Genomic DNA, 12,307 nt, shown 5'->3' with positions numbered 1-12,307 from the left:
TGGACTGTTTCCTCTCTGCTGTATTGTATTTCCAGCAGACGTCTGGTAAGTTGAAGTCCCCCACGAGAACAAGGGCTAGCAATTGCGAGACTTCTCCCAGCTGCTTAAAGAATATTTCGTCTGCCTCTTCATCCTGGTTGGGTGGTCTATAACAGACTCCCACCACGATATCTGCCTTGTTGGCCTTCCCTCTGATTCTATACCCATAAACGCTCAACCCTATTGTTACCATCATCAAGCTCTAGACAATCAAAACACTCCCTAATGTACAGGGTTACCCCACTGCCTACCCTTCCCTGCCTATCCCTTCTGAAGAGTTTATAGCCATCCAAGAAAGGCTTATAAACAAAAACTAACCAGCCACTAACAGATAAATGCACACAAATAAATTAGGAAATAAAATTAACATTTTAGAGGATGAGAGAAACAGGACTAGCAAGGCTGCACCAGAAACATGATGTAACCGTACACTGTAGAACTTACAGTCTTCAACAGTATCATTAAAATTGGAATCTATGAATTTTCTTGGGAAGATATCATCAGTCACATACTATTTTAGGCCACATACATACATACCAGAGTGTATGGCAAGATGGAGTGACACCAGACATATTTAATAGTATTATTTCTATTCTGGTATTCCAGTAAGTATTTTATGATGGTTAATCCAAAGATACACACCCATTATAACTGAATGAGAATTTAGTTTTGCATAGGAATCTACTTCTAATTAAAAAAAAAAAAAAAAAAAAAAAGAAGACTTCAATCTCAACATGCATATTTTAAATGCATAACCTGTTTTTGAAAGAGTTTCTCTCTGTGGTTTATGCATGAACGTTGGCCTAATGAATAATAGTTTTATGAAAAAATACTTACGCTGATGACATGAGGAAAAAGGGTGATTCTAATTAAGTAAAAGTTCGTTTTTACTACGTACATTTAGTAAAGTTCACATCAGGAAAAAGCTTTTGATTCCACTTCACTTTTTTGTAAAACTGACTGTATGGCAGAGCCAACATATTACAGGTGAGATCAAAACCTATTAGACAAAAAATTATTTTTTCCTGAAAATACTTCATATTTGACACGCAAATGCTACTTTTCAGTGCTGAAACTTACCTCAACTAAAACATGAATACCTTCAATATGCAATGATCAAATAGAAACATTAAAAGCAGAAGAAAATTGTCATGACTGGAATTCTTACCTATAATAGTAAATTTAAATATTTTAGATGGTAGAGGCCTTCCTGCATAAGTGTCTGCATTACTTTCATTCAATACTACTTGCAGTTTCAAGGTGTAGTTCCCAAGTTTCTGAAGATTTTCTAAACAGAAATACAAATACAATTAGAAAGTAAAAAAAGTAAAATTATAAATAAACTGAAAATATTGCATATGTGAACTTACCCATTTTTTTAAACCAGTATGGCCATTTGCCTCCATGCTGACTGATATGGGAAATTATTTCTTTATTCCCATTAGGTGCTGCAAAACAAACAATTAGCTACATGTATTTAGATTTTACACCATAATTCTCCATTTTTTCAAGTATTACTATCACTTCTAAATCTAATGAATATAAATTCAGCTTCACAATTAATCACGTTGATCACAGCTAAAAAAATGAATTCCCTACCTAATCCCATTTTAATTAAAAATTGCTAGCCTCAGACACATTAAACTGAAAGCAGCAGGTTTGTAAAATTGAATTTTTTTAGCTCTTTGGTTACATGTACCCCGTTAAGTCTGAGCACTTGTAGGCTGTGCATTCCACGCTGGCAACTGATCAACTTGACAAATGACCATAACAAATTAGCTTAAATGGAAGCAATGGTAAAAATGTGCAGTTGACGGAACGTATAATCAAGGAAAAAAGAACATTCCTTTTTTTGCTCCAAATTATTGATTCTGTCTTTATAAACACTTCTGAAGCATTAAGACACATCCAGAAAGAGAACACACTGAAACTTGGAGGCAATTTTTTAGTGACTGTTTGAAACATCAAGAGGTATTAATAAATTTGTTTTTAAAAATATAATTTAGAATAAATACCGAATGTGACTGTAATAAGACTACACTGAATAAAAAAAAATGCAGTAAAAATATACATTTTTCTATAGCTAAGTACAACTGTTTCAGACCCTGTTCTTGCACCAAGTAAGTAACAGTTGTCAACTTTCTTAGGTGTATTTCTTGGAACGTGTAATTCTGCAATATTGGGTTATTAAAGTAAATTTTGACAGTGTTTTGTATTAAGAGCTAATTTAGTTTTCTATATTGGGGGGTTTTCCACCTTTAGTAGTTACTAAGACTGAGAAAACAGAACTTCTCAAGTGAGTGCAGTTTTCCTATTGCAGTGTCAGCTGCCACCAAGTTATACTGAAAGTCTGTATTATGCAAGATGCACACCTGGAAGATGCACACCTTTCTTCTTGTATTGCCCCAATAGAGACTGATAATCTAAGGTGGAAATTTATCTATAGGAAGTGAAGAAAGTCTAATACTTCTGTGCACAGTGATACACAAAAGATGATAATAAAACAAATGGGATTTTGGAAGAGAACAAATGAGAAAACCCTGACTTTTAAAGGCAGGGCTGTTATGTTCTGATGTTCTCTTCTGAAAGAGGAGACAATCCCAAGAGCAGTTCTGCGCAAGACAGTTATCAGATATGTCCAATGTTGTGGTCTCTGTGATGAAAAAACATCCTGATGTTTTGTTTGAACAGATTGAATTATTTCAGTGGAGCCACATGCAAAGATTTAGAATTTTCTTGGGAATTTCTCCATTTTTCCCTTTGGTAGAGGAAAAGCCCTTCAAACACTTTGTATTAGTAGTGATTAATGAACTCTCCTCTGTTGTTTTGCTAGCAAGCACCATTAGGACTTCCTAACTACCATGTTCTTTTCTTGACACTTCCACACAGACATATTTATGAGTATTACCAGTATCCCTACAATCACTGAGACACCGAAGGGTCTCACACACTTGGTGCAAACTGTGTACTGCAAACAGCACAAGAAATTAAGTTTTTATAGATACTGTAGGATTTTGCAATAAATACAAACCTGAGGCTAATTATTTAAATTTGGTTGTTTTTCCTTATGCAGAAACAGAAGAGAGTTCTTATTCATTGTTGCAGGGTTTTTTCTGTTTATTGTCTGAAACTTTTTGGAAACAAATGTTCTTCTAAAGACAAAAGGTACCTTTTACTCACAGGATTACTACGGCACCAATGTTTGCTTCTCTTATGAACAAGGTTTCCATGTATAATATTCTGAAAACAGCAGATAACTAAATGTCCCTGCTATGGCATAATATAAATCCATGGAGGGTACAGAAAGGAAAAACATCCGTAATTTTGTTTCAAATGACCTATTAATAGCCAATAGCCATAGCCTTCCTGAACTGGGAGAATTCAATGGTGCACGTGTGAGAAAGACAGATGCATCCGAACAGCATCTCCCATCGTGGTTTACAGGAGGGAAGCGGCAAGATAATTGTTTGGTAAGAAGAACAGTCAACTAAGTTCTAAAATAAATACTCCAGTGATGAAAACAGTTTGCTGAAGAGCTCAAAAACCTGAAAAGATGCCTCACTATTGCCACAGCACCTACTCAGTATTTTAACAGAGGTATCTGCAATTTAATTGAGTAATCAGGAGTGATTTAAAAATAATCTTCTGAGATAGAAATGCTTATTTCTCAGCCTCACCTTAGACAAGAACCACCCAGGCATGACTTTCAGAAAAAAATTTCCCAGAACCCAGCTTTCCTGGCAGCCCCCTCTTTCCTGGCAGCCTCCTTCCATCAACCCTAACCTGAAATTCTAGAGTGACCCTTAGAGAAACAAGCCACTGATGGCCCGGGAAAAAGCCCAATGCATCCAAAAAAGCAAAACCAAAAAAACGCCTTACAGCCCTGTTCTGGCAGTCCATGCCTCCCTTTGGCAGACACTTTCCATAGGCACTCTCTGTCCCTTTATCCTGCTCTTTCATTTGGTAGCCCCTTTGTGTTCCTGCTCCACCTAGACCCTTCAGATTTCTCCTTCTCTCAGCTCTAACCCATAACCCCAACCTTATTTTTTGGCCAAACCTTACAAGCCCCACCTCATCATGGCCCAGATAAAAAAAATTTCTCATATCCCAGCTGTCTTGCCAGCCCTCACTTCCCTTGTCCAAACCCTGGACAAGGTGCTCCTGCCACAACCCAGACAAGAAGTTTCTCACAGTCTAGTTCTCCTGCTACCCCACCCTTTCCTTTGGCGGCTCCTTTTATCCCCACTGGACCCCCTGACTTTATCATTCTCTCAACCCTAATTTTTAATTAAACTTTGTATAAGGCTCCCCAGTAACAGACCAGATAAGAAGTTTCTCATAGCTCAACCCTCTTGGCAGTCCACAGTATATTCTGCCAGGTATTCCACTCTTCAAAAGAGAAGAGAAACTTTTTGTACATTATAAGATGTTTGCTGTTGGCCTTCATATGGGTGTAAGCACATACCTTCAAATGGGTGTAACCACCATTAGTACAAATGAGAGCTTTATATTATAAGAAAGACTAGGGGTTTGAGTTTGACAAGTATGCCATGCCCAAACTGTCATTTACAGGACTTATTCGTTGTTCTGGTGAAGAACAGGGAGATTACACTAGTGATTCCTCAATTGACTAGAGACAGAAGTTAAGATAGGAAGCAGTAAAAACAGTTATAAGTACAAATTTCCACCAATGAATCAAAGTGGTCAGGACACACGAAAGGTCTGAAGATAGACTTTTCAGTGATCGGAGGCAAAAGGCAAACTTAGTTTTATTCCTCCTAGCAACAACACTGACAAAACGATAGAAACACCATGCCTCTTTCAAGTTTATACATCCTGAAGTCAGGATGGTCTACCTTAGTTAAGGTTGCCAAACACTGATTTGTCCCCCAGGCTGTTTGCAAATACTATCTGATAATCGGTACTACATGAACACATTTTTTTCCATTCCAACCTCATTATGCCCCAGCACACTACCCTGGACAATGGACACAAACAGCAGACAGTCCCCATACAACAAGTGCCATTAAAATGTCATGTGTAGTCTTACGACACATATACTAAACTGAAACTAAGATACTTGCATTCGGTTTCCTTTGACATATATCACTACAGTAACCTCAGTGCTTCAGAAAGGTATTTTTACAACTCTTATCAGATAAAGGAATTGGATTTTCCTATTGTATATGGAAAGAAACAAGACAAACAAGATTTTAAGTTTCTATAAATTAGGGATATATTCGACATGTGCAGGAGTTTGAGAGTTTAGTGTTCTAATTCTGTGTTCAACACACAACTGAGTAATTTCAGCTGCCTCGGAAAGAATGCAATTCTTCAACAAATGCAATGCAAGAATATCAAGTGAAGCACCCATAAAATGGAAACCACAAAACAGTACTCACGAGAAACTTGATTTTTTAAAATTCTGAAGTGACTTTATGGTAGATACTAAACAAGTCTGGTCCCTACTTTTATGCAGCTCATGTGAATTGCTATGTTAATTACAGAAACATTATCCATTTTAACCATGTTCTTATGCCTATTAAGTAGACAGCCTGGAATTGATAGGCCCTCCTTACATGTGACAAAAGATGTAATCATAATATAGCATTAAGACATTAAACATTTGGCATTGAAGCAACTGTCATTTCACGAAATGTGGCTTTGGAGTACTACATAGTCTGATGGGATTAAAATTAACAGCTATATCCATCTATCAAATTCTAATATGTATTATATGTATATACACAAAGAAATACATTATCCATTATGCATTTTTAAAATAATAAAGACTCAATTAAATATACTGAAATACTTACAATGTAAAATAACCTTGAGTTCAACAAGGAGTTTCTTTGAACCTCCGTGGCTTGTACCAGGAAGTTTTTGCATTGCTTCTCCTTTTTTATTCAAAATTACTATCCTTAACGCTCCTGCATTTAAAAGGAAAAGTGATGGATTTTTAAAATATGCTGTGTATTATAAATGATTGGAGATTTCTGTACACTTGTTTTTTAAACAAGAGTGCGTAATATATTTTTAAACTGACATTTTACTTTTTCATATTTGGGAGAAAAAAAATATACCTATTGGTGTACCAGCAAATCTTGTTTCATTTGGTAATAACTCATCTCCTTCAGGCCATGTTACTGATAATTTGTCAGGAAGCCTAGTGAAAAAGAAAGAATAAACAGTTTTTCTGTGAGTTAAAAAACAAGATATTTTATCTTTAGTAGAATATACACGAAGCTATTTTTTTTTGGGGGGGAGGGGGATGACACACCAAACAAACCCAAACTATTTCTTCTTGGTTTAGAGTTCTAAGTTTTTTTGCTTCTACTGAAACAGCTGACTGCTTTCCCATTTGGGAATAAAACTGAACTTTTTTTTGTTCCTGAAGAAATACTACAACTGTTATTAGGAACTCCACAAGTAAATAATTACAATTTAGAGCTTACCTTGCCATTTCATCCTCTATGTATTTTTTAACAGCTTTGTCAGACACTGTTCTGTCAAGTTTTGAGATTGGAATTGTTTTCATTTCAGCATACAATGCCTGAGGTTCCTGAAAAAAAATTGAGTGCAGTTATAAACAGCCAGATTATAACATCTCAGAGAAGAAATACCTCTCTATCAAGGGACTAGACAAGTCAACATAGACATAATGCAATATGCTAACAAATACTACCTGGTGACACCACAAGACACTGTTCTAAAATTTGCTGAAATCACAAGGGTTAAGAATGGGTGCATAACATACTATTGATACCAACTGTGATACTCTATTTCATATGCAAATTTAAATAAATCAGATCTTTGATCACGAATAATAATTTTAATATAGTTACATTAAAGCTAACGTAACTAAGTAGTTTGATTATTTCTAGATCGCTGAATCTCAAAAAAATACCATAATTTTCAAGTTATTTAGAAGTTGTTTAAACAAGTCTGATCTAGGATTATGTTTAAAGATTCCATAGGCATACTAGGTATGTGAATGCTTTTTATATTTGTCTTACCAAAGCAATCTGAACCTCTCCTCCAGTGGCAAATATATCCCCATCATGGTCTCCATACAAAAAAAATTTCTCAATACTTCCATAGAATATTGGAAGAGTCTTAACAGTTTTCACCTGTAAAGAGAAGACAACAATTAATGTCAACACATTACTTCTGCATCAAATGTATAGTATTGGCCTTTTATATGGTTCAAATGCTCTATTACAAAACAAACAAACAAAACCCCAACATCAGTGAGCAATTAACTTACCAGCTGTCCAGTTTTGTATGTTCTCCCGTCCCACTCTATTGCAGCATACATTGTCCAAGGGCTTTGCATTCTTTTGGATGGTAAATCAGTACGTGTAGTTACTCCTTTAAAGACTGTGAATTTTATCTGTTTGTCATATTTTTCATGACAGTCTTTGAGCCACAAAGCAAATTCTCTGTCAATTTTCATTCGCTGCTCCTATAAAGAGGTTACAAAATAAATACATATTATACATATTAATTACAAAATTTAAATCTGACAACTTCAGAAGTACGAACAATTATAAGAGTACAGCGATACCGTACTAAAAAAAAAAAAGGGGATTTTTCAGTTTGGAAAGATTACAAAATTCTAGAAAAGCTATACTTCAAGTCAGAGAAAGTGTTTCCCCCAGCCCCCATATTCCTCTATGAAGAGGGTCTTTCCACAAAAACTGTCATGTAACAACTAGGTAAAGTCATTGTTTAAGAAAATAAAAGGAAAAAGACTTGATCTTATTTTTTTAGTTTTAAAGAGTCGGCTTTACTGCTCGCTAAAACTGAGAGAAGTGTCTGCTACAAAGTCCTGCAAAAGTGCCCAAGGTGAAAGTTCTTCAGAAACCGGGCAATATTCAGTGACACGAACAAATGACCAGTGAGTAAAGGTTTCTATATGATATGCAGCAAACTTTGCCAAGAAGAAATACTTAACAGAATAAAATGATTACCTGTCCATTGAAGATTCTTGTGAACAGAGTATTCTTATCTTTTAGCTTCAGCTCCAGATCCATGAAAGTGAGTTTGTTTGTGCTGACCTGGAACTTATCATTGGTAAACAATGCACCAGAAATTCTGTTGTAGCATTCAACTGGTGCTAACCCTCTCTTCTTTGGAGGAGCGCACCAGTCAAAACTTAAACAAAAGGAGAAGGACATTAAAACCCTTTTTTATAAAGAGAGGTTTACATTATAGAAACAGACTGGTTTACACTGTAGAAACAGATTACCACTTACTCTTCCACAGTTGTGTATGGTATTAATCTTCCATTCCAAAAACATTCAAAAATAGGCCTTTTTCCTCTGGCACCCTTTTCTACTATAAAGCAGTCACCATCATCATCATCGTCATTTAATTCTCGATTAAAAAGAAGACAGTCTCCATGAATAAATTTCCTTTAAAAACTAATATAATATCAAAAAACAGAGCAGTCTAAATTAAGGATTATCTATACTTATTAAGTTAGGCACAGTAGCAGTACACATGATATCAAGCTCGGTATATACAATATTACGATTTTTTTTTTCTGTTTAAGAAATATCAAGCAGAAAAACTATGGAAAGTTAAGGAAAAATTTTAAACAGGGATTGAATAATATTACCAAATCTACCAAATTTGCAAATTTCAGATTTGAATAAATATTACTTTTTCCTCTTAGTTTCAACTGATGTTCTTCTAATATCACAAAATCTTGTCACAATTAAACTCAAGATTTTTTTGTAAAAAAAAAAAAAAAAATCACCAACACAAATTATTTTAAAACCCTAGCATCTGAAAACTCATCAAGACTGGATAAAACAAATTTTAAATTAAGGACTTAGACAACACTGTGTCCTTTGCAGTATTCCAATGTTAGAATCTCTTGAATCAAACTGCTGGTGTTTCATTACTTTCTTGGAGCAAAGATCTAACTATCAGGAAAGTGGAAATGTTTCAATCAGACTGCATTCCGTAAGAGTTTATAGCTTGAAATCAGATGGCGTTATGTCAAAGACCACGTTTACATGAACGAGTTACCACAACAGCCAATTTGTTCACAGGACTTGTTCACATCCAAAGGGATGTGAACTTTTCTTCTGCCACAACCCAAATTAGATAATAATAATTTACACTCCAATTTAAATTGTTCTAGTTTCTATTTCATTAAAACATTTAGAGTAGTACGATTGTCTATGATAGGACTGCTAAGCAGCGAAACATTTCACTCACTTGATGGAAAACATGGATCATCAGGGTATGTTTCTTTATCATATAGGAAGGGATGATATCGGATGATGCCTTCCACTATACCTTCTCCTTCAACATGTGCCTTAAACTCAAAACTATCTGCTGCAGTATTTATATACAATGTCTGCATGTCATCTTTGATCTCCCTAAGATTGACAATCTTTGGTACTTTTCCTTTTTCGAACATTGAAATCTGGAAAAAAATAAAACAAGTTGATTTTCCTTAGACAAAAAACCCTACAGTAATTAGCATTTGTGACATTTATCTTAACTGTCAGCACAATGAATTAGTTCCTATGATGCAATGATAAATAGTACTACTTTTTAAAAATTAAATTACATACATATCTTAAAATGCTGCTATAGTTCAATATACATGATTAAAGAGAAACAGGCACAATATGAAATAAGTTGCCATCAAAGAAGAATTTTGACTAAGAAGTATAAAATCTCTTACCTGAATGTCGATGTTGTTGAAAGGGCTTACGTCTTTTACTACAGCATTAGTTTCATTTCCTTTTGGTCCATGGATATAATAGTGATAGATATGTCTGAAATACATTTTAAATGAAAAACAAATCTTAGAAAGTTAAGTTAAAAAAATTGCACATTATAATTTTCAAAAATCTAAATAAACTCGTATTTTTATTAAAATATAACTGGTTTGTTGCATTGTTATAGATCAACTCCATGGCAACATGTATATCTGGTACAGAAGATTTACTAGAGGGAGCGAGTGACTCCTTTCCACTCCTTTCTACTCTCATCTCCTTCATGCGCAATCATGTTAGGATCAATTTTTTTATAAAATAATTAGAAACATTACAAATTGGAAAATAATACATCGGTGAAAAGAGTTATGATTGTTACATGGCTACAGATCCTTTACATCAAAGTACAAACTAATAAAACTTCTGTAATTTGTTCTGTACTCTGGAGATTAAAAAGAAGTAGAGCCAAAAAGCTTTCCACACATTGTTTCTGATATCAGTTTTGTATTGATCATCTAACAGTAATAGAAACATGTAACGAACAATCACTAATCCTTAAGTTATTTACAAAAAAGTAAAGATACCCCATTTGAATACAAGCAGCAGTCATGGATGCGATCTGCAGATTAGAAATAATTTTTCTATTTGTAAACATTATTTTCTAATGGCACTTGTGCCCATTTAAGAAACTAAAAAAAAATCCACACCGTCAGATAGATTAATTATTTTCATAGAGACACAAAGTTTGAGAAAACTGAGGAACTTAACTCCATTTACTTCAACTTTTCAGCAAGCTAGCTAATTCTTCCAACTTCAGAGATTGAGTCCTTAAACCTCAGGGTGGTGGTTTGCAGAAAAGTGAGATTATACAAGTCAATAGGACTGAATGCATGAAGGAAGTTAAATGCACCTGCGTTTATAATCACTTTGCTTCTGACATCCACTGCACTAAATACAGCCCAAGGAGAAAGCTTGGTTCCCAGACAAAAGCTCCTCATGGTCTCATTACTCAAGATTTTAGAGCAGACTGGTACGTCCAAACTGCTTAGCATTTTGTCTGCATTTCTTCCAGACTTCAAAAGGTGCTCTCATGGCCTTAAGACATAATTATTTTGGGGGTTCATTCTCCCTCCCTCCACTTCAAAGCATCTGAAACAATATGAGGGCTGTGCTGTAGCCCATTAAAGCAGAACGAAAATGGTATCATACATGTGTAGCAAAAGGCATGGCAGAAGGGTATGTGGAGGTGTTTGAAGGGAAAAAGGCCATTACAGCTGAAATAGTGATGCAGGACTGCGTAGCACTGGGAAGCTAAATCTGATTGGTTTTTCTGTAATAGCTACAGGGCATAGACTTGAATAATTGCACCTGGGTTTCATCTCAAATGGAGGAAAAGTTCTTTCACTTCAAGAGATCGCTGGAATGAACTAACACATACCTAAGTGTGGGTGTTCACCAGAAGAGCACCTAGAAGCTAATGAGGGATCTACGTTATCTTTCAATGTAGATGTACCCCTACATTTTCACGAGGTTAAAAAGGGTTTCAGCCACAAGTTCTTATATGCAACACTGAATGATGTTTTATATAATAAGGTATCATCTAATCCTTACATTAATTCTCATATTAAGTATTATCTATTATTATTAGATTACAGGTAACACAAAAATAAACTTGTAGCTTGAAAATCAAGTTCTACGGTTTGCCAGATTTCAAAATTGGGCTGTAACTTCATAGTTCAGTTTACATTCACAGATAGATCCATCATCTTTAACAGATAAGCCCACACAATTCACAGGTATCACAGACTTCCGTATCTCCAGGCTCTGCAGGCCCACTGATGACACTACTGTAGCACTGAGTGGACAGTATCATATATCGTTCTCCCTCTTAAACTGGGATGAAGCAGCAGCTTTTTTGTTGTTTAAAAAAACCCCAAAACCAAAAACATGTAAATACAAAGCTAGATATCAAGGTTAAGGGCACAGCTATGATAATTTATCAAGTTAGTAATAATTAGACATGTAATTATTACATTAATAACTATTAAATTGAATAGGCTATTAATAATTAGATTCAATAATTATGTATCAGTTACCTAGTCACACTGAAACCGATGTTTGTAAACATCTTTCTTTGGATGGGGGCCCCATTCAGTTGCGCTAGCTTCTGTAAAATCAGTTAGCTAGGAAGACTAATTGTGTCATCAAAAAAATATGTATCAACAGCCTTAACAGGAATAAAGCCCATGACTATGTACAAAAAGGAAGTAATTCATAATTTTCTGACTTTGTTAGTAGTCCACTTTTAAATCAAATCTTTTAAATCACCAACTTACGCCAGCTGCCTTGTCCAAAGATGAAAGTAGTTTTTCAAGTACTGCATGTGATCTGGTTGTACACCTGTAATAACAACTGCTGTGAAACTCTCTTTATCCCTTTCTTCCAATATTAGATTATGAAGAAATCTTTCATCATCACTTGTGATGTGAGTAGAGTCAGATGGCTACAAAAAGAGTAAAATAATA

General features: G+C 35.0%; 1 protein-coding gene across 1 annotated transcript in view; it reads right to left on the bottom strand.

The window, feature by feature from the left end:
• The window catches only part of SMCHD1 (structural maintenance of chromosomes flexible hinge domain containing 1), a 79,940-nt gene that overhangs the window by 52,683 nt on the left and 14,950 nt on the right, over positions 1-12,307 (bottom strand). The window contains 12 exon segments of the mRNA XM_009324992.1: positions 1,208-1,327; positions 1,410-1,487; positions 5,859-5,972; positions 6,126-6,208; positions 6,498-6,604; positions 7,059-7,172; positions 7,310-7,507; positions 8,016-8,199; positions 8,301-8,421; positions 9,274-9,484; positions 9,749-9,842; positions 12,119-12,285. Of these exon segments, the coding sequence (XP_009323267.1) occupies positions 1,208-1,327; positions 1,410-1,487; positions 5,859-5,972; positions 6,126-6,208; positions 6,498-6,604; positions 7,059-7,172; positions 7,310-7,507; positions 8,016-8,199; positions 8,301-8,421; positions 9,274-9,484; positions 9,749-9,842; positions 12,119-12,285 (1,591 nt within the window).

Source organism: Pygoscelis adeliae, unplaced genomic scaffold (assembly GCF_000699105.1).
Source record: "Pygoscelis adeliae isolate BGI_AS28 unplaced genomic scaffold, ASM69910v1 Scaffold260, whole genome shotgun sequence".
NCBI lineage: Eukaryota > Metazoa > Chordata > Aves > Sphenisciformes > Spheniscidae > Pygoscelis > Pygoscelis adeliae.
Note: the sequence above shows the minus strand (reverse complement) of the source record. Positions and strands in the feature narration are given on the sequence as shown.